Source organism: Bufo gargarizans, chromosome 5, assembly GCF_014858855.1.
Source record: "Bufo gargarizans isolate SCDJY-AF-19 chromosome 5, ASM1485885v1, whole genome shotgun sequence".
Lineage (NCBI taxonomy): Eukaryota > Metazoa > Chordata > Amphibia > Anura > Bufonidae > Bufo > Bufo gargarizans.
In genome coordinates this window covers 320,696,075-320,719,673 of record NC_058084.1, presented here as the reverse complement: position 1 = coordinate 320,719,673, position 23,599 = coordinate 320,696,075, and the positions used below count along the sequence as shown (strand labels likewise).

The window sequence follows — 23,599 nt, the reverse complement described above, 5'->3', positions numbered from 1 at the left end:
TCCACGATAGGGCTCCATTCTGCCATGCTGATTTGTCAACTGCTCTTAAAGGGAACCTGTCACCGGGATTTTGTGTATAGAGCTGAGGACATGGGTTGCTAGATGGCTGCTAGCACATCCGCAATACCCAGTCCCCATAGCTCTGTGTGCTTTTATTGTGTAAAAAAACGATTTGATACATATGCAAATTAACATGAGTCATATCTTACTTGTGTGACCAGAGAAGAGTCATATTTTCAAGCTTTGACTCATCTCAAGTTAATTTGCATATGTATCAAATCGCTTTTTTTTACACAATAAAAGTACACAGAGCTATGGGGACTGGATTATTGCGGATGTGCTAACGGCCATCTAGCCACCCATGTCCTCAGCTCTATACACAAAATCCCGGTGACAGGTTCCCTTTAAGAAGGTTAGAATCAACGTGATATAGAATATATATATTTTTTTATCATTAAGTAAAGTTCAGGTCTCGAAGAATTCAGGCCATCATGTTTTCTGTCATATTTGCCATCTGTCTATATTCTACAAAAAAAAAAAGCTGGGTTAAGATCCTCTCATTGTAGAGATTTACTGCGTGCCTGGGATTTTGTGTACAGGAGTTGCACAGATGCTACTGCAACAAAAATGGCAGGACGTTTTTTGGGTAATTGTTTTAAAAAGTTGCTTCACTTTACATTTTATGAAGCAAATGAGCATTCAATAAGGCTACTTTCACATTAGCGCTTTTTGCAGATCTGTTATGGAACTGCAAAAACGCTTCTGTTACAATAATACAACCGCATGCATCCGTCATGAACGGATCTGGTTGTATTATGTCTTCTATAGCCAAGACGGATCCGTCATGAACACCATTGAAAGTCAGTGGGGGACGGATCCATTTTCTATTGTGTCAGAGAAAACTGAACCGTCCCCATTGACTTACATTGTGTGTCAGGAAGGATCCGTCTTGCTCCGCACCACATGGCGGACAGAAAAACGCTGCTTGCGATGGGGATGCAGCCAAACGGAACAAAGTGCATTTTGGTGCCATCCCTTTCGTTCAGTTCAGTTTTGTCCCCATTAGGCTACTTTCACACTGGCGTTTTGGCTTTCCGTTTGTGAAATCCGTTCAGGATCACAAGCGGTCCAAAACGGATCAGTTTTGCCCTGATGCATTCTGAATGGAAAAGGGTCCGCTCAGGATGCATCAGTTTGCTTCTGTTCCGTCTCTATTCCGCTTTGGAGGCGGACACCAAAACGCTGCTTGCAGCGTTTTGGTGTCCGTCTGACGAAACTGAGCCAAACGTTTTCTATGACACAATCTGGCAAAATAGAAAATACGGTAGATCCGTCCTGCATTGACTTTGAATAGTGTTGAAGACGGATCGTCTTGGCTATGTTAAAGATAATACAAACTGATCCGTTCTGAACGGATGCATGTGGTTGTATTATCTGAACGGATCCGTTTGTGCAGATCCGTGACGGATCCGCACCAAACGCGAGCGTGAAAGTGGCCTTAGTACAAGGGTGTCCACCCCCTTTACACACCACAGATATAAAGGTTTGTTTTTTGTTAATATGCTCCTAAACAAGATTGTCTTTATCTTTTCAGGATACCTGCAAAAACCTACATGATAATTGCCTTCCTTACAGTGGGCACCATGGGTCTTTCAAACACTTCCCTTGGGTATCTGAATTATCCTACTCAGGTTATTTTCAAATGCTGTAAACTGATCCCAGTGATGATTGGAGGCGTGTTCATTCAAGGTAGGCATTCTTCTTTTTGTCCAAAATAAAGGCGCATTTACCCACGCAGACGAGCAGCAGATTGTCGGGATTGCTCGTTAAGAGGAGGTGAAGCGCTGCGAGTACGAGCGGTTGCTATTGCGATCCCTCGTCCTCATACAGTTGCATTATTTCTGGGAAGCAGATCACTGTACAGATGGCACGATCTGCTTCACGGAAACAATACGACAGTTTCATCCGATGAACAAGCATTTCCCTTGTTCATAGGGTCTAAATCGGGCATGCTCAACCTGCGGCCCTCTAGCTGTTGCAAAACTACAACTCCCAGAATGCCTGAACAGCCTACAGTTATCAGCCTGCAGCCGGGCATTGTGGGAGCTGTAGTTTTAAAACAGCTGGAGGGCTGCAGGTTGAGCATGCCTGGTCTTAATCCACCTTAAGTCTTACTCGCCGACCCCCCCACAGCTTCCATTCTGACTACTGTCTGGATTTTGTGTCATTCTACACTGTGCCCTACAGAATTTTACAAAATCTTGGAGAAACCCTGAATGATTGTGTATAAAACCTCCAGAATTCAGGCTGCATTAATGGATTGTGGGGAGAGGCTCATGGCAACTTTCCTTACCTAGTTTGTGGCCTTCATAAAACTTCTAATGTTTATATTCATCACATCCACTCATTTTGTATAGACACTTATGATGTGTGTGGATAATCATACTGAGAGGAATTTAGTAATGTGTTTACAATCATACAAAATTGGATCAAATCAGAATTTTTAGCGATTCCAAAAATTTGTCAAATGTCATTAGCCATTTTTCAGCTCAGAAGACAGGTAAGATGACGGTGGCGGGTCACATGACCCCCAATGGTGTGTGTGTGTGTGTGTGTGTGTATATACACTCCGGCAGGCATATGCCGTAAAAAATAAAATAAAAATCAAGCATTTTTTTTTTTTTTTAAACATAAAACTTACAGCAGTTAGTTTTTTTAAAGAGGTTTATTGTTATCACCAGCAATCGTGCGTTTGCCCATAGACATATCACTGTCACTTTAATCCCTTCCTTATGCAGTGATTTTCTGTTTTAGCGTTTGTGTTCTTTGCTCCCTGCCTTCCTGGAGCCATAACGTGTTTAATATTGCATACAATGTAGTGGGAAGCTGAATTCCGCCACATTTTATGGGTTTTGTTTTTATGGCGTTCACTATGCAGTAAATCTGACTTGTGCTCTTCAATTTTATTATTGTGATACCTCTTATGTATAGTTTTTCTTATGTTTTAAAACTGCAAAACAATAAAACTTTTGGAAAAAAAAAAAAGTTTTTTCATCGCCATATGCTGACCCCCCCATAACTTTTTTATAGTTATGTCTACAGGGATCTGTGAGGGCTCATTTTTTGCGGGACAATGTGTATCACTTTTTTAAACTTTTTTGGGGAGGTAAAGTGATGAGAAAATTGCCATTTTTATTTTTCTTTCCGTTACACCATTCACTGTATGAGAAGTTTTTTTTAAAATATTTTAATAGAAATAGTACAGACTTTTTCACACGTGGCGATGCCCATGATATTTTTTTTTGTTGTTTTAAGTATTATGATTTTGGGAATAGGGGGTGATTTAAAATTTTATATATTCTTTATTTAATTTTTTTTATATAATTTTTTTAAACTTTTTTTTTTTTTTTTTTTTTTTTTTTTTTTTTTTTACTTTTATGTCAACATGCAATCATCAGATTGCAATTTGTATAGAGCAGGCATGCCCAACCTGTGGCCCTCCAGCTGTTTCCAAACTACAATTCCCAGCATGCCTGGATAGCCTACATCTATTATGGCATGCTGGGAATTGTAGTTTTGTAACAGCTGGAGGGCCGCAAGTTGAGTTTCCCTGGTATAGAGTAATGGAATTTTCTCAGAACTGGCTATATTACAATTCATTACTGCCACCTGCTGGCCTGAATTGTAATATGCAAGTAATGAGCCTGGTAGCCTAGTACAGGCTTATTACTGACATGGAATACCCATGAAGCGCACACATCCAGGTTTACAGCCTACGGCATCTGAGGGGTTAAATGTCTGCAATTGGCATTACCACCAATTGCAGACATTAGCTGTATGCGACGTATGTCCTGAAGGGGTTAAGATTACCAAAGAGCTTGAAAGGAGTTGCATAAAGGAGACCCCAGAATGTCTTCCACAACTTTCTATGGCAATTAGAGATTATTCAATCAGAGTCTAATTTATTTGGACCCAAATGGAATCGCCCGACTGATACAGCCAAATCGAAACCTAATCGAATTTTAAGAAATTCGCTCACCGCTACTTATAAAGTTTTTCTTTGCATAGCTGTTGTATGATTATATAAAGGAGCCAGTGTGGAAATAATTAGTTTTTCTTTGTCCACAGGGAAGCGGTATAATGCTGTGGATGTGACTGCGGCTTTATGCATGAGTGCTGGTCTCATATGGTTTACACTGGCTGATAGTACAGTTGCTCCAAACTTCAATGTGACAGGTAAGGCGTTTGGGTACAAAAGGGCTGCACAGTCTGTAATTCTGCTGCTGCTGTTGAATTAATAAAGTTTTTTTTTGGTACTTAGATATAGGTGTACTAGCCTCAAGATTGTGCCATTCCTCTGTAATTCCTCCAGAAAACATTTAAAATGCATGTGTCAACAGGAGGAAACCTATTAACCACACATGCTACCTTCTAGGGTTGATCCTGCTAATTCAAATAATACCTGTCTTGTGAAAAAAGACTTATTCTTTATTCAAATGAGGGCTTCACTGCACCAACAGGAATGGAAATCGGAGGTACAGGAGGGGCTAGGCCCCTCCTTTGATGCACTGAAGCCCTAATTTCTCAGGAATACCACAACTGACTGGTTGCCACCAAGACATGTATCAGCAGGATCAACTGTACCAGGCAGTATGCCTAGTTTGAGAGTTTGAGGCTGGCGGAGGTCCGATCTTTTAAAATGGGGCATGTTCGCAAATAGGGTTGTTTCGGGTATCGAAATATCAATAACCAATTGATAGTTTTGTCCCGGTATTGGTTTAGCCCAGTATCAGAGAACATGGAGTGCGCTGCTGTCAGTGCACGCAATATTCCCTCAGCAGCACAGGGGAGAAGGAGTCACTCTCTCCCTCCCCCTGTACCTCCGCTGCCAATGAGGAGAGAGAAGGGCGGGCGCACTGCTCTACTAATCATTTTAATATTGGGGAGGGCGCACTGCGCCACCAATGATGATTAACGTCTAATACAGGAGGCGGGTGCGGCGGCTGAATCACATAGCCTGAACCCGACCTCTATGACAGGGCGCTGCGATCAGCGGCAGTCAACCCCTCAGGTGCCGCACCTGAGGGATTAACTGCAGCTGATCGCAGCTCCCTGTCAGATGCAGGGTGACTGCTATGTGATTCTGCCACCGCACCCGCCTGTATCTGTATTAGACGTTAATTATCATTGGTGGCGCAGTGCGCCCTTTCCCCCCACCCCCAGTATTAAAAACATTGGTGGTGCAGTGCGTCTTCCTCCCCAGTATTAAAAACATTGGTGGCGCAGTGCGCCCTCCCCAGTATTAAAAAAAAAAATAGGACTGTTCGATTATGGCCCGGACTTTCCATAAAATGCGGAATGCACGCTGCTTTTTTTGGTATTTTTTATTTTTTTTGCGTGGTATCGAATATCGCAATACTTTTTTATGTTATCGAAACCAAATAAAAAATGTTGGTATCGCAACAACCCTACTCGCAAATGGCACAGGGCTAATATATGCTATCATCGGTAATGCTGATCGCAGACATTTAATCCCTCAGATGCCATAGTCTAATGTGACCACTGCATCTGGGAGCGCTAATACCAGCAGCCACACACCATCTTACCCTGGCTGAGATCAGGGAGGGAGGCACATACTAGTAGTAGTCCAAAGCCTGTACAAGGCTTCCAGTCCGATTACTAGTATATTCCAATATAGGCCTAGAGGTGGCAGCACTACATTGGAATATACGGTAATCAGTATTTTGTAATTGATAGATATTCATTTCAAAATGCAATCTAATGATTGCATGTTATAGTCACTTAAGTTGACTTAAAAGTAAAAGTAAAAAAAAAAAGTGTAAAAAGTTTTAAGAAATAAATGAAAATTCATATCACCCCTTACCTAGAATAAAAAATAAACAAAAAAAAAGAATCATGGAAATTGCCCTGTCCAAAAACCGCCCCTACAATTAGAATATAAAAATATTTATCCCCATACAGCGTAAAGGCAAAAAATCTAAATGGCTGATTCACCTTTTTTCATCACTTTGCCTCCCAAATACAATTGAATAAAAAATTATCAAAAAGTCATACACCCTGGTGGTATGAAATAGTATCAAACTACAGATTGTCCGGCAAAAAATGAGCCCTCATACAGCTCCATAAACATAACTTTAAAAAAGTTATGGGGTCAGAATGTGGCAACGAAAAGAGATTTTTTACAAAGGTTTTTTTTTTTTTTAGTGCACAGGTCAGATTTACCATATTGAGAATGCTGGGGGGGAAAAAACATAAAACTGTGGCAGAATAATTTTTATTTTTCTACCCCATTTTGAATTTTTTTCCCTGCTTCCCACTACATTGAATGCCATAGTGAATGGTGTCATTAAAAAAGTACAACTCATCCCGCAAACAACAAGCCCTCATACGAAAAATAAAAAAGGTATGGCTCCAGGAAGACAGTGAGTGAAAAACAAAAAGGGATTAATAGAGTTGATCCTGCTGACAGATGCTCATTAAATAAGTTGACAAGTGGGTGTTACCATTTTTATCAAAAAGATGTGTCTCTACACATAACAATACCGAGGTTTAAGAAAAGGTGTGCCAACGCTGTTATTTCTTGAGGTATATCAGTATTTGGGAAAATATGACTTAAGCACAGCACTTACTTAGATTTTGTCTTTTAACCACCCATAAGTCTTTTACAGCGCTTTTTTATGGCGGCCCAGTCTTCACATAAGAGCCGTGGCCCTGCTCTAACAGCCCGGACTGGCAGAAGTGCCGATACGTTTAACACTGCCGCATATAAAGTGCTGACAGAGGGAGCGGACTCCCTTTGTCTCTCATTGGCACCCCGCAAATGCGATCGCGGGGTGCCGATGTGCCTGAAGGCTGGCAGGGGTATGATGTAGGCCCCAGACCAGCCTTCAGTAATTTCCAGCAGGCTGCACCTCTCTGGCGCAGCCTGCTGGTCAATGTTGCAATAGCATTGCCATTAAAATGCAATGCACTATAGGGATAGTGCATTGCATTTTAAAAGCAATCAAAATACTGTCTGTTATAGTCCCCTTGTGGGACTATTAAGCTGTAATAAAAAGTGAAAAAAAACACATTTATTAAATTTAAAAAATTACGCTTTTTTTCCATAGAAAATACGCTTTTCAATGAAAAAAAATTGCAAAAAAAAATAATCTCCCCCATATGTTTGGTATTGGCCGGACTACATAAATATCACATAAATTCTCCCCTACGGTGAATGACGTAAAAAAGAAATAAAAACAAAGACAGAATTGCTAATTTATTCTTAGTTGCCACCGAAAAAAACTAATAACCAACGATCAAAAAGCGCTATGTACTCCAAAATGATGCCAATGAAAAAAATACAAGTCGTCCTGCAAAAGACAAGCCCTCAAACAACTCCATAGAAATAAAAATAAAAAAGTTATGGGTCTTGGGATGCGGCAATGCAAAAACATGTTTTTCTTTAAAAAAGTTTTATTGCAAAAAAAGTTGTAAAACGTAAAAAAAAACTATATGTATTTGGTATCACTGTAATCGTACTGACCCAGAGACTAAAGGTATTATGTTAGTTATACAAAAAAATTAACGCCGTAATTTTTTTTTTTTACGTAACGAATGGCCGTATTGCTGTTTTTCCCATCTCCCTCCCAGATAGTTAGGGCTGTTTCACACAAGCGGATGCCGTGAGTGGGAGCCAAGACCCGCTTGCGGGCAGAAGAAGCATGGAGCATTAACATTGATAATGCTCCGTGCCTCTCTGTGACCTTTTTGGTACAAAATCACGGTGACAACTTTATCTCACTGTGATTTTGTAGTAAAAACATCACAGAGATGCACGGAGCATTATCAATCATGTTAATGCTCTGTGTTTCTGCTGTCCGCAGCGGGTCTTGGCTCTCATTCACGCAGCGGATGTCATGCAGGGCATCTGCTTGTGTGAAACAGCCCTTAATAAAAGTTAATCAGAAAGTTATGTGTACCCCAAAATGGCGCCATTAAATACTACAATTTGTCCCGCAAAAAACATCATGCTGTGCTTAGGGAGTCTAATGTTGCCCCCTTACCAAGTCTCATCAGGAAACTATATAGAGAAAGAGAGGAAAAAAAATAGTTTCTATGCCCCCACCAGAACAAGCCAAACAAACGTAAATTTTAGTCCTGCTACTTGCTGTCCTGGCCAAGTTAACCACTCTACAGGGCAGTTCTCCCAGTAACAAATGTATTTTAGCCCTTTTTATTCAAGAAGAAACTGGACAACTCAGGAGATCGACCTGTAATAATAGCGGATTACTTCCCTGACAGATCCTGCACCACTGCTCCGATTCTCCCAGCAGGGCTCTGTATTCCCGGATGAAGCGCTGACATTATGTTGACAATATGTGACCACTACAGCCAATCCCTGAACTCGACAGTGCACTTGAAGACACCAGTGATTGGCTGCAGCGGTCACAAACTGTTGATTTTTGGCATCATTGCTGCATCTTGGAAAACAGAGCCTTGCTGGAGAACTGGAACTGCGGCATGAGATCCATCAGGTAAGTAACCATGTGTTCTTTGTCTCCTGTCACTCCTCTGAGTTGTCCAGTATCCTCTTGAAATCGGGCAACCCTTTTAAGGGCTTGTCCCACCAGACGAATCGATGATCACTTTATTAATAGTCTCAGCAATCCGAAGGGATGCATCAGTCTTCACCACCAGTTGGACTACGATCAGGGGAGGACTATGTCTCTAAGAGACCATAATAATGTTCTACCTTGCTTCCTGTGCATTTTTTTTCTAGTGAAGGCTGAGGAACATATCAAGCTAAATCTTTATGAAATCCTTTACAAAACCTTGATAACAATGAAATTCTGTCTGTTTAATTGAGATGTCTCTGCTTATTATTGTGTGGTTTTAGGACAACTGACTTTATGCAGACTCTCACTTTCTAAAGTTTACTTGCCAAAAATGTCTGGCTGATGTTACTTTACTGTACTTGTCTTAAATGCAAATCAAATCTATTACTTTTCTTCAAATGAGAGCGGAGCGGAAATGTTCAGTACCCGAGTGTATGCAGTATGCAAATATCAGTAATTGGATTTGCTCACCATGGCGTTTTAACAAAAGTAACTGTAGTCACAGTAGCGTATCTCTTTGTATATAAAAGTGGAGCGGAACAGACAATAAGAAGGGGGAGAAAGAAGGCTATGAACTGGAGTTTATTACAACATATTATTCTTTGCAACGGCGGTGTATTAGGTAACATATGTTAAATGAGTATTGACACTAGCATATGCATGGATAAATGCACAAACCAGCAAAAAGTCTTGCAGGCATCGGGGCTTTCAGAAAACATACTACTTTCTCTATTTTATATTAACTTTCAAATGAAAAATTCTTAAGGATTCAGTTGCCTAAGGGTAGCAGTTTGGATGCTAGTTACTAAATGCCAAATTGACTTCACTTGACTTTTACTCATAAATTTCTCAGAAACATTGATACATAAACTAGTCTGATTCCAGCTGAAGCTTCCACTTCCATAATTTAATCAGATTCCTTTGAACATTGTGAGGGACAAATCTATTCAGATGACATTTTTGCCTAAAGGGAGCCAAACTATTCAGCTAGTATAAACAAAGCGTACTCTTATGCTGTCTCTTACAAATATTCGGATCATAATCTCGCTTCCATTGCTTCCTCTGCGCTTAAGCAGACGCTACACTCCGAATTTTAGTTTCTAAGTGCTGCTTTTGTACAGTCAACGTCATCAATTAGTAGATACATCATCGGAAATGTAGCCCCATCTGAGGGCTTCTGTGACTACATAAAGCTTTAATTAAAGTAACTTCCATGTCGAGGAGTAAAAACAAGGTAACGGTATACAAAGTGTATTTAACTTACTACTGTACATTTTTCTTTGTACATTTTAGGTGTAATAGTAGATTTAGATATTATTATTTATTTTTTAGGTGTGGTGCTTATATCTCTTGCGCTCTGTGCTGATGCTGTAATAGGAAATGTGCAAGAGAAGGCTATGAAATTACACAATGGCTCTAATTCAGAAATGGTAAGGAGTGCTGCATTTTTTGTTTGTTACTTTGAGGACCTAAAAAGAACAATAGCTGGGGTCTTGTGTATATCATGCCATCTACCGGATTTATATTTCTCTTCCCCAGCTCTCCCAGCCACTACATGGATGTAGGTGCTATATAATGCTTAATTTCCCGTAAACCGTGGTGGTCAGCCTACCACACTATTGGATAGATGTCAGCTGAACCTGCCATTTTTAACAGGACTGTACGATCATTTAATGTGCATAAGGGTGTCCCTACTTGAGATAACAAACCATTGCCAGAGGTGTCTGACAGTGGCTTAGGCTACATTAACATCTGCGTTTTTTGCTGGATCAGGCAGGGAATCGGTAAAAACGCATCCGTTCGATAATACAACTGTCTGCATCCGTTCAGAACGGATTTGATTGTATTATCTCCCCCCCCCCCCCCCCCCAAAAAAAAACGGTCTACTCAGTATCAGCAGTTTTGTGTGCGGCATGGGAACGCAAAGGAATGCATTCTGATGCACTCTGTTCAAGTTTGTTTACTTTTGTCCCCATTGACAAAGAGTGGGGAGAAAACGGAAGCGTTTTGCTGCGGTTTTGAGATCCTGTGACGGATCTCAAAACTGTACAACAAAACGCAGCTGTGAAAATAGCCTAATTCTGCTCTCTCTATCGAGATCACATGCGTACTCAGCCATACCACATGTCCTGCATCTCCTGTTTGCATTGGAAAGGGAACCGTGTACAGTACGTGTCCACCGCAAAATGGTAACCCTTTTTGGTCTTGAGAATGAAGATCGAAGAATTCTGACTCTCTGCGGTCAAACACTAAAGATATAGATTTAAAAATGTTTGATTCCTCAGTGTTTGATACCTTTTAATGACTAACTGAAAAGATGTTGACACAATTGCAAGCTTTCGAGACTACTCACTGCCTCTTCCTCAGGTATCCTTTAAGACAGCATCTGAAGATTTACATAGTTATACACCAGGAGTTAGGAGGTAGATGAGACAAGTGATGTAAAGCAGATCACTATGAGTGGAGTAGGAAACAAACCAACTGTTGTAGCAGCAAATTGCTGTAGCAATTATAGAGAAGGAGAATGTGATGGTACAAATAGATAATGTTATAATTCTGTGTCATTAACATATAGTAGCATAATTTGTAAGTCTAAAAAAAAAAAAACGTCTATCCAGGTCAGCCTATTATCCTGCAAAATTGATCCAGAGGAAGGCAAAAACCCTCATGAGGTAGAAGACAATTTTCCTTATCTTAGAAAAATATTTAGTTCCCACTCCAAATTTAGCAGTCAGAATAACTCCCTGGATCAATAACCCTTCTCCACATATCCAGTACCTATAATTTGTAATATTGTTACATTGCCGCAATGCACTCAGAGCCCTCTTGTATCTTTTTAGTGAGTTCAGTCTCCTCTGGCAGTGAGTTCCATAGTTTTGCTGCTCTTCCACTTCTATATCGATGGAGAAACTTTCTTCCCTCTAAATGCAGAGGATGTCTCCTCATCACAGTCCTGGGTATAAATAGATGATGGGAGAGATCTCTGTATTGACCTTTAGGCCTCTTTCACAATGGCGTGTGCGCCCCGTTGCCGTATTGCGGACCGCATTTGTGGATCCGCAATACATGGGTGCCGTTCCGTGGGCATTCCGCATCACGGATGCGTACCCATTCACTTGAATGGGTCCCCAAATCCGGAGATGCGGAATGGTGCGGAACGGAACCGTATGGAAGCACTACGAAGTGCTTCCGTGGGGTTTCGTCCCCTACTTCTGTTCCGCAAAAAGATAGGACATGTTCTATCTTTTTGGGGAACGGCCGGATCGCGGACCCATTCAAGTGAATGGGTCCGCGATCCGCTGCGGCTGCCCCACAGACTGTGCTCGTGCATTGCGGGCCGCAATACGGCAACGGGGGCGCACACGCCAGTGTGAAAGAGGCCTTAAAGTGCTGATTAAAACTGTACATTTCTTTTGTTTGTATGTTAAACAGCTACAGAGAAATCTGTATTTTTGTTCATATTCAAGTGAGCAATTGGAGCACCAAGAGGTAGGACTGAATCGTCTGAGCAGTGCTTTGTAACACTCCCTGTGCTCTGCACACTCCCCGCTCCCCTTGATTGACAGAGCAAGACATCAGACTGAGGGCAGAGTTGTGTCCTAGCATGTAAATATGATATACACTATGTACTATAGCTTCATTACACTGAGATCTGCTCAGAAAGTGATTACATATTACTGCTTTATTCACAGGCACAATATATGATCATACAGACACCAGTAATGTGTTCGCTTGTAACCATAGAAAAAACTGATCTATCTATGTGGTAATGTTATAGCTTGGTGGTATAGTGGAGAGACATATGTTTTCTTTCTATTATATATATTTTTTTTTTCTTTTTTCCATATTGAGTCTATCCTATAATAAATTATATATAACATATATATACGTATGTATGTTCAGCAATCAATCAAAAACGCAACCATCGATTTGAAAAAAACTTTGCATACACATCCCTTGCTACCTGGAAAGAAATCTTGTGGGGGTCACAGCTTTCTAGCACGTACCATTCCTGAGATATTCCAAACGAAACAAAAAAAGCTAATATGGCACATCACATGACCTACATTGGCCAATAGAAGCCTGCAGGTCTTTCTCTTCATATCCCAACTACCATACACACGGTTGCATGTCCCTTATCAGCCAATAGAAGCTTGCAGGTCCTTTAGTCTCCACATACACAGTTTTACACCAGGTTTCCATAGCAACCCAGCCATTTTTCTTCACTGCTGCAGGTCAGCTTTAAAGGGGCAGGGCGCTGTGGATGACACTGTTAAGGGAGCGGAGTGCTGTGGAGGTAACAGTTCAGGGGGCAGGTAGGGTGGCCATTCAGGCCACCCTCAAAAGACGGACTTAAAAACCCTGCCCCCAGGACCTGCTGAGGCACGCCCCAATCCATTTAGGCCAGCCCCCTCTCACTCCGCCGCCGACAGAGATTGAAAAAATGAAGGTAAAAATCAACTGTCAGCTTCAGGGGTGGGAGGGACAGTTACTTTCTCCTTGCAGCTCACATTCAGATAGCAAAGTGCTGCTGTCTGAGAGTGAGCTGTTCAAAAGGACATCCCTGCGTGAGATATTCCCAAAAAATGCATTAGCCAGTAGAAGCCAGGTCACATGACCCTTATCAGCCAATAGAAGCTTGCAGGCCCTTAGTCTCCACATACACAGTTTTATACCAGGTTTCCATAACAACCCAGCCATTTTTCTTCACTGCTGTAGGTCAGCTTTAAAGGGGCTGGGTACTGTAGTTGTCACTGTTATAGTGGATACTGTTTATCTTTTAATGACATACACAAACACTAAATTAAATAGCTGAAATATCCCCGTGCGAAGCTGGGTCTTTCTGCTAGTCATATAATAATAATAAGGCCTTAATATTTCGAGAATAGTGTTTTTTATTTTTATTTTTATTTTTTTTTGTTTTTTAATAACAAAATAATAGCAAAGACAGGTACACTCTGTGGTCTTACTAAACCCTCAAACTGATTTTAAATTTGAGAGATTAGCCAACATGTCCTACGGTGTAGGACATGTCTGAGCCCGGGCACCACGCCAAGGTTTCTCAAGTAGCCCGGGACCTAACATTCTCCTACCTGAGCCGTATGGGCAATACTAGGAGCCAGTGGGCAAATTACAGGAGCATGAGGCCGACTCACAAACAACTCACCAGTTACCTCCAGCATGTAGCCATGCTTGCAATGGGAGGAGGGAGGAGTCTGCGAGTCCCACTCAAGACTGGCTGATATTTGCTCCCCTATATATATGCACAACTGCATGTGGGTCTGAGCACCTCCTGTTAATACCATGCCATTCTTTTCAGTTTGTATATATAGAGATTCCTGGAGGTGTATAAACTCCAATTTAAATGTGCCTGTTTTCCATCTACAGGCCACATTTAGGTGCACCTGTGAGGCCTGGGCCTTATCAGCCAGTCTTGAGTGGGACTCTCAGACTCCTCCCTCCTCCCATTGCAAGCATGGCTACATGCTGGAGGTAACTGGTGAGTTGTTTGTGAGTCGGCCTCATGCTCTTGTAATTTGCCCACTGGCTCCTGGTATTTCCCATACGGCTCTGGTAGGAGAGTGTTAGGTCCCGGGCTACTTGAGAAACCTTGGCGTGGTGCCCGGGCTCAGACATGTCCTACACCGTAGGACATGTTGGCTAATCTCTAAATTTTAAAATCAGTTTGAGGGTTTAGTAAGACCGCAGAGTGCACCTGTCTTTGCTATTATTTTGTTATATTGATTATCACATCCACATAATTGCTACCTTGTGTAGGATGTCTATTGTGGTACTTGTGGTTCACTGCAGGCATCCTCCACCGTATGCATTTTTGCTGGGGATTGTCATTAGCAACGGGTCACAAGTGCAGGATTTGCTCCCCTATATATATATATATGCACGACTGCATGTGGGTTTGAGCACCTCCTGCTAATACCACGCCATTCTTTTCATTTTTTTAATTTTTTTTTGTTAAAACCTTATTACTGCTTTATTCACAGACACAATATATAAAACCTGTAATATTTGCTTTCTAAAATACATCATTCTCAATATGATAAGGAAATGGTCTAAAACCGGCCCTGCCCATAAGAAAAGTCTGTGTGGCCCTGGGCAAAATTGAAAGTGGGGCCCCAAATCCTGAAATATTGGACTAGCAGTCTGACAGAACCTTGTAGGCACGGACAGCGGTTGCAACCACAGCAGCTGATTGTAGAATGCCACATCATCTCTCTCTAGCCTTTCCACTGTAAGACCTTTTTCACACCTCAGGCTACTTTCACACTAGTGTCAAAAACACAAAACAGGTGCAGATCTTTTCATTATACCTTATGTCTGTGTGGCCTCCACTCCTGGTTTTGGCTCACAATCACTGATGGAAATAACTGATCAAATAACGGACATGTGAACAAGGATTAAGCTGCTGATCCTGCAGCCTCGTGGGCATGTTCATGAGTATTTTCTGTGCTTAAAAAAGCATCAGGTTTTTCTTGGATGTGTGGTTTTTTTTTTTTTACACATTTTATAAAACTGTTTTTGAGGCAGTTTTGGCGTGGATTTTCATTCTTTCCCATTTTTTTTATGGTAATTCTGGACATAGACCCCGCGTTATGAATGGCCAGGGCACTTCTCTTTTTCCATGGTGCAGTTTATAAAACCACAAGCTGAAAAAAAGGGGTTGTCCCATCCGGGTCCCTGAAGTGAAGGGAGAGCACAGTGTGCATGCACGGTCATCCTCCATTTTACTATGAGTGTTCTAATAATAGCTGATCACTGGCAATTCCATAGCAGTGAATGGAGATAATGCTGCACATGCACACTGTTGTAGGGGACCTGTGGAGGACGCACTGTTATGGGGGACCTGTGGGGCGACGCACTGTGTGACATACCTTTACAGATTCCTTTATTAGCAGTCCTGGTCTGCTCCCCCCCAAGTACTGAGAAAAAAACACTGCTAATTTGGACACAGGTATTTAATCTATACTCCATCGCCCCCCCCCCCCCCCCCATATTAACAATGCAGACCACCTAAACAATGTCATCTTTATTAGTTTAACTAAAACCCTCTATGGCCAGACAGCCATGCAGTAATTGAATGCAGCGTGGCCTCGTCACAAGCACCACACGAGCATGCCGTTTGGTTGTGCCCTGGAGTCACATGGAGGGCACAGGAAGCACACACAGCGGGCACAGGGAGCACACAGAGGGGGAATAGGGAGCTCATACAGAGGGCACAGGGGAGAGAGCTCACACAGGAGGCACAGGGATCACACACAGGGAGCACTCAGAGGGCACAGGGATCGCACACAGAGGGGGGCATAGGAAGCTTGCACAGTGGGCACAGGGGAGCGCACACAGGGAGCACATAGGAGGGGGGACCTGTGGAGGACGCACTGGGAACAGGGGAAACACAGAGCTGACAGTGAGAAACTCACAGGTCAGTGACCACCAGTACTTGAGGGCAGTGCAGGGCTGTTACAATGAGAGTGTGACCCCAGCAGCCCTGCACCCCCTCCTCCACAGACACTGCTGCATGCCTTTTACACCATGGACTTACCAGCTGGAGAGGGAACAGGCCGGGTGCTTTGATAAGAGGGTCCTGGGAGCCCACTGCAGTCCAGGAGCTGAGGTCAGAGTCTGGGGGTCAGATGCAGAAGAAGGCCCAGTCATCCTGGAGCAAGTACAGGCAAAGAATGGGGGCCGAGTTAGCTCCGCCCACACAGAAGGTCCTGATGTCGGTCTGTGGCAAGATTGTGGATAATGCATCATGCTTGGGAGACTGTGCAGGAGGGGAACAGCAGCGGTGAGGAATGAGTATGGTAAAGAGACACTGGGGAGCATGTGGAGGAGGAAAATAAAGGTATTGACTACAAATAAAAAATCTCCCACACTCGGCCCTGGGCAATTGTTGTAAAACTACAACTCCCACCATGAAAGCTGTAGGCAGTCTTAGGTTTCTGAGCAGCTCTCAGTGTGGTGGAATATAGAATATAAAAGAAAACCACAGAAATAAGATAATAATGCACTTATTAAAGCAGATGCAAGCACTATATATGGACTAAGTCCTCACTCTGATATGATAATGTCTGAGACACTTAGTCAATATATTTTGATCAAAACACATCTAAGCCCGCCTACCGAGCGTCAAGGTGGTCTCAGGTCAGGCGGGTCCTACGCTAAACCTACCTAAGCCGTTGGGCTTCTATGTTCAGGAGCGCAGATGCCGCACATATGGTGTGCTGCTCCTTGTAACCTCCATGTGCATAGAATATATGATATTTACTTGCTAGCACACAGCTCCATGATACGGCTCTGCCCTCAGCCTGATGTCTAGCCCTGTCAATCAAGAGAAGGGGGGACGTGTGCAGAGCACAGGGGGTCTTACAAAGCAGTGCTCACCTCTTGGTGCTCCAATTGCTCACCACTGCATATATTGTAGAACACAGAATCTGTACACTGTATAGAAAGGTCCCAACTTTGTGATCCTGTTTGCTACAAAAACAATAACGTTGTAAAGTGTAAGGCCCCTTGCAGATGAGCGTGTCCGGATGCGCCGCGAATGTGTTCAGTGAAAAATGTGCGATTTCTCAGGCAAAGTCATTCAGTTTTGCCTGCAATCGCATTCAGTTGTTCAGTTTTTATCGCGCGGGTGCAATGCGATTTAATGCGTTTTGCATGCGCATGATTAAAAACTGAATGTATATGAACATCTCTTAGCAACCATACGTGAAAAACGCATTGCATCCGCCCTTGCTTGCGGATGTGATGCGATTTTTACGCAGCTCAATTTACTTCTATGGGGCCAGCGTTGCGTGAAAATCGCAGAATATAGAACATGCTGCGATTTTCACGCAACGCAAGAGTGATTCATAAAAACCAACACACATGTACACAGCCCCATTGAAATTAATGGGTCTGGATTCCGTGCGGGCGCAATGCGTTTGCATCACTCATTGCACCCGTGCTGAAAGGGGCCTAAAGGTTTAGATACACTTTAATATTGATGGCCTATCCTTAGGGTAGGCCATAAATAGAAAATCGGTGTGGGTCCTATATCTGGAGTAGCTCCAGCACATAAGTGGGCACTCAACAGTACATCACCATCAGCACCACAATCTGCCTATCCATTGGGTTTCACAACTAGTACATGCCAGGTGTCAAATATTGACAGCACCCTAAAATAGGATTTTCCAGGATATGGTCCCTTTTTATTTCTGCCCCTTAGCACCTGGTACATAATGGAAATAATCATAATCACCTGCTCCCTGCTTGTCCGGCGCCCTGGCTCTGTTTGGTGATCTTCTGGTCCTCAGCCTGTTAACTACTGGCCAGGGAATAGATAGGGTCATGCCCATCTGCAGTGGTGGCTGCAGTGTCAATGCCTGCTCTCAGCGGAGGTGCTGAGACCAGTTATTGGCTGCAGCGGCACACATACCCTAGCTGAAAATAAACAAGCCGGGAACCAGAAAATTGCCGAACAGAGCCAGGCTGGGGCGGCAGGGAGCAGGTCAGTATGATCTTTAATTGTGTACCACACACTAGGGGGCAGAAATAAAAAGGGACCAAATCCTGGAAAGCACTTTATTTTTATTTTAGAGACTATACAACCTTTTATAGCTACTGTAATTTTCAAAATGTTTGATGTTTGTCTAACTAAGCATATATACATGTGCATTCTTGGTATAGACAGATCTCTCATTCTGAATCCAACGTTATTCCATTTTCAGGTTCTGTATTCATATTCTATCGGATTTGTTTACATTTTGCTGGGCCTCGCCGTTTCCAGCGGATTGACTCCCGCTGTATCGTTCTGTTCCAAGGTGAGTGCGGAAATAGAGCTGCTTGATTAAAAAAAAGAAATGGCTGGATTGCGACTCAGAACTGTATTAATGCAAGGCAATAGTGCATGACAGCATAAAATATACATGTCATGTTATGCAGAGGCTGCTGAATAGGCACTACCTTCAAGCCGTATACTGGCTTCGCAAATAGTTTTTTTCCTTCCATAAAAAAAAAACACCGTAATGGCATGTTTTATTTATTCAGAATTAATACATCAGTCAGGTTGTATATTAACTGAGAGCATTCATTTCATAATGTCACCTCTTTCATTTGAAGCCTACACCAAAGTGCACCAGACCCTATATCCTTTAAAATATCTTGACCTTGTCTAGATTATCAGGGACTGTAAGATGCAATGTAGATATCACATTAACCGCTTTGAGAGATTGGGACAGAATATATCTGAATATATATGCACAGTATAGGGGAAAATACCTGCTCTTTTGTTTGCCTGTGCACATTTTTTTTTTTTATATATTAGAATATCTTTTTAATAATATATATATATATATATATATATATATATATTATAATGCACACATATATGAGAGATATAAATATATAAAATGTAATCTTTGTTTAACTTTTTCCTCTTTAGTATCCATTTCAGACGTACGGTTATGCATTCTTCTTCTCCCTGACTGGCTATTTTGGGATTTCTTTTGTTCTCGCATTGATTAAAATCTTTGGGGCTCTTGTTGCCGTGACAGGTAATTTTCTTAATGAAATGTCCCCACAGCATTGCGTGTTGCTGTCAAACATATGAACATATTTCTGATAGGTGTAGATAAATATTGGGTACAGAAAATGAAGAATGTCACTGCACTAGTTGTAGATTTATATGGTTTGTAATACAGGAAAGAAAAGTGTACTGGAAAACAGTAAAAAAAAATGTAGGAAGGGATTTTGAGAGTCGCACACAATGGCAGCCCACTATAGGGATTGTATACGCTCTTCCTATATAGAGATGGGTCCGCATCTAATCTGCAAAAAACAAGGATTTGATGCGGACTGAAAGTACAGCCATGTGCATGATCCTTAATTTTCAGCTTTTAACCCTTTTGAAGACTTGGTGATTTTCTGTTTTGTATGGACCTCTGTGAGGGCTTATTTTTTGCGGGGCGATTGGATACCATTTTGGGCTATGTGTTACTTTTTGATCACTTTTTATTTAATTTTTGTTTTTTGTGGGAGGCGAATCAGCCAAAAAAGATCAAATCGTTCATTTTGACTTTTTTTTTCCGTTTCGCCGTATGGGATAAATGTTTTTATATTTTAATAGTGGTGGCATTTTCACATGCGGCGATATCCATGTTAATTTTTTTTTTACACTTTTTAATAGCTCTTCATAGGAACAAATGTGCTAGCGCTGTTCCACTCCTGAGTACAGGGGCTGCCGCACACTGCATCCGGCTCCCCCAATCCTCACCAGGGAAGCCAGAGCACGTCCAGAAGCACGTGTTCACTGTCTAGATGCATCTCAGGAGTTAAATATATGCAATTGACGTTCTCGTCCATACATTAGTCCTGAGTGCCTGCTGTTTAAAACGGCAGGCCCCCGGAAGCTATATGGTGCCCTCTCCGCTCGTGAGCGGGCACTATTTTTGAATTCCTGACCGCCTATAAATTTACGTGGGCAGTCGGGAAAGGGTTAATGTGAATTTGTCACCATGTTCTTGGGCTATCATCTGCTGTAATACATAAGTAGTACTGCAGATAACTATTTTTTAGATCACTGTTTTTTTATTTTCTTACTGCCCCACAATTCCCCCGAACACAGTAACCACTTCAGTAATAATTTTTGGATGGGCCTTTTTATCTTGGATTAGGTTTTCCTTTTCTCACTCTAGCAAGTTATCCACATCTATGTAATTATCTTGACATTCATGTGATTGATCAGAAATCGGCTCATGTAAACCCTGTTTATTAGACATAGCTCTTCAGTTTCATGAAATTCTGCTAGTTAAGTTCACTTACTAAGCTTGTATTGGAGTAAAAACTTTTTTATTTTTTTTATTTTTTACAGTTACAACTGGAAGAAAGGCCATGACCATTGTGCTATCCTTTTTATTTTTTTCAAAACCTTTCACCATCCAGTAAGTATCTTATCTTATCTTTACCTTATTTTTTTTCAATTTTTATCATAATGGTTTTAGGGATTCTAACATTATATAATGTCAATAGAGATATTATTAAAATGAATATGGCAGGCTTAAATGGGTTGGCCACTTTCTGGTTATTGTTGACTAATGTGTTTGTGAGATGTCTATAAGATGGCTGCTGATGGAGGGTCCAGTGACCAGGCAAATTATCTCTGATATCTCCTCCATTCAAATAAACTGCACCTGCCATCTGCATATGTTCTGTTAGGAGTTTAGTACAGGTGCAGTGTGTTTTGATTGGAGGAAACATCACACAGAGATGATTTGCCTGGTCACATGACCCTCCATCAGTGGTCATCTTATGGACAGGACCTCTATGCGGACAGCACAAAAGACTTTGTAAACAAGGGGATATGGACATATAGACAATGATGCAGAATTTCAACAAAGGCTATATTAGTAAGTGCCTTATAATCATCTCACAAACACATTGGTCAACAGTAACCAGAAAGTGGCCAACCCCTTTAAAGCGTCTACAGCACAAAGTGGGGAAGATCCTGTAGCTTTTATAAATGGAGTCCCGAACACATATTTTGTATGGAATTCCATTTCTCAGAACCTACAGGCAAAGGGGTTGACTAATAGTAGAAAAAAAGTCCTATATTATTTCTTTGCAGTTCAGGCCCATTAATTTGAGTAAGATGAACTACAGTACCAGACGTAGCACATACGTAGACATGATACTGTTTCTCAGAAAACCAGATCCCTCTTTTTTTAATTCAATTGTTTGGAGCTTTACTCGCCCACCTTAGTTATACTAAACCTAGCTTGTGCCAGTGACCAGATCCCCAAACCAAACTTGAAACGTGCAACTTGCTTCATCTGTTCATCCACCTGGGAACCTGTATGAAAAAAAGGAAAAAACACATTAGCTTGAGCTGTGTTTTAGGGTGCTTTATCATTTCAACCACCAGTCGGGACAAGAAGTAGCAGCCTTCAGGAGAGACCTGTCAAAGACGCTGATTAGATAATTATAATTGAGGGGGTAGAGCTCCAGATATCTAGACAAAGAAATGTTTATTGTATTAAATTGAGAAGGATTGACACATCCAAAGTATTTTTGAAGGTCTAGAACAGGGCTTCTCAACCTTTTATACTAGGAACTCGTCAGCCAGAATTCAGTGATTATTGGGTCCAAGCCCATTTATCTGAAAAATGAACTCGCCCAGTTGTTTCCATGTATCAAAACTATTCCATGATTTTTACCGTCATACTGTCAGAAACTTTGCATGGAATATAAAAATAGTACGACATGATAATGCACCACATACTACTTTCAGTGGTAAGTGCATTTCTGGTGGATTGTATACAATTATTCCTAAATAGGTATGCATGAAAGTGCAGTCAGCTCACAGTGTTTGAATATGAAATAGATTCGGAAAAAAGCCAGCGCCACTTGAAATCCAATATTCTCAACTTTATTCAAAGATCCATGTTTCGCACAAGAGGTCCCATAATGAAAATCTTACACGTTTTGGTCAATCCTTGATTTTACTCATAGCATCATCTTAATCATGCATGATTGAGCATGCTATGATTAAGATCAAGAGCTGATTGGAACGCATAAGTGCTTCTTTAGTGACCTCCTGTACGAAACTTGGGTCTCAGCTGAGAATACTGGATTTCGAGTGGTGCTGGCTCTTCTACAAAACTAATTCTCCCTAACATATAGATTTTTTTTTTTGTGTTTTTTTTTTTCAGATATATATGGTCTGGATTATTAGTTGTACTTGGAATATTCTTAAACGTCTACAGTAAAAACATGGACATAATTAAATTGCCTCATCTGTACAATATTCTAAAGAAAAAAGGCACAGAAGGAAAATCAAGGACGTTCTCACAGACTGTATAAAATATATATTTTTCTTTATATTTTTTTTTAACATTAACAATCATTAAATGATTATATTTTTCCAAATGGAAACGGATACACTAATGAGAAGGTGAAGGCATATTGTCTGCTGTGTTGCTGCTGAAGTGTAAGCCAAGGAGGTGATTTCACCACTCAGTAATACGCATTTTACTGGACGTGACACTGTAAGGTGTCTTCCAATGATGTATGGTACTCGGGGACCTATTACCTCTCTAACAGAGGCATACACACTAGTGGACCATGACGTTTTTATGGCATTTTTATTTTTACTGTTCTTAAGTCAATGTTCCAACAGGGAGTTGTCCGTTTTAAACACCAAGTTATCTGTGTACATATACAATGCATATATCATGTTGCGTAAAATCATGGTGGGTATGGACCATATTTGTCTGGCGGGTGGGGTCCCTTTTACCAATAAATGTTTCATCTGTCGATCTTAATGAAGAATTGCAGTTTGTTAGTCTTGTACGCTCTTTTTTTACGTCACTTTACAAACATCTCGTGGTTCATACTATACTCTATGTGAGCATGGAAGCTAAGCGTTGTTGACATCAGATTGTAACAGCAATCTCTTGACAAAGGAAGAAAGCTTTTGCTTTGCACCTTCTTTTGTAACTCTATAACATTGGCCACCGGCGCTAGTAACAACAATAAAGCAGCAGTGTCGTCACAGCTCCGTAATAGCTGCCACAAAAAACTTTACAAATCACTTGTATATAAATGAATTGACACCGCGCTTAGCCTATCACTGGTGACCCTTACTGCCAACTTACTAGGACAGTGTTGTACCATTCCACATCAGTCTAGTCATCAAGATTACCTTGTTTCCGATATATGGAGTCGTGGTACCGCTTAGTCCAAAGTACCGATCTATACAGATTCTTTTATGCAGGTGATGTTAGGCTGGTAGTTAGGAGTTCTCCCCGGCCGGTAGCGAAACTCCGCTTGTCCTCACGCTCACAAAGGGAGTCGGTGACGTCACCACTTTAGTGCTCACAGCAGCCCGTAGCTCAAACAACTATCCAACGCTTTTCGAGCAGTGCGCTGCTCTTCGTCAGGGAATCACTCAGGTGCTGTTGATGGCCTTTTTTTATTATCCTCAC

At 41.5% G+C, this 23,599-nt stretch overlaps 1 protein-coding gene across 1 annotated transcript in view; it reads left to right on the top strand.

Moving 5' to 3' along the window:
• Positions 1-22,936, top strand: part of SLC35B3 (solute carrier family 35 member B3) — a 32,008-nt gene extending 9,072 nt beyond the window's left edge. Inside the window, exons 4-10 of the mRNA XM_044293576.1 lie at positions 1,595-1,749; positions 4,129-4,236; positions 9,951-10,048; positions 18,347-18,439; positions 19,060-19,171; positions 20,488-20,557; positions 22,325-22,936. Coding sequence (XP_044149511.1) covers positions 1,595-1,749; positions 4,129-4,236; positions 9,951-10,048; positions 18,347-18,439; positions 19,060-19,171; positions 20,488-20,557; positions 22,325-22,475 — 787 coding nt within the window. The 3' untranslated portion in view covers positions 22,476-22,936. The remainder of the gene's footprint in view (positions 1-1,594; positions 1,750-4,128; positions 4,237-9,950; positions 10,049-18,346; positions 18,440-19,059; positions 19,172-20,487; positions 20,558-22,324) is intronic.
• Positions 22,937-23,599: the final 663 nt, after the last annotated feature.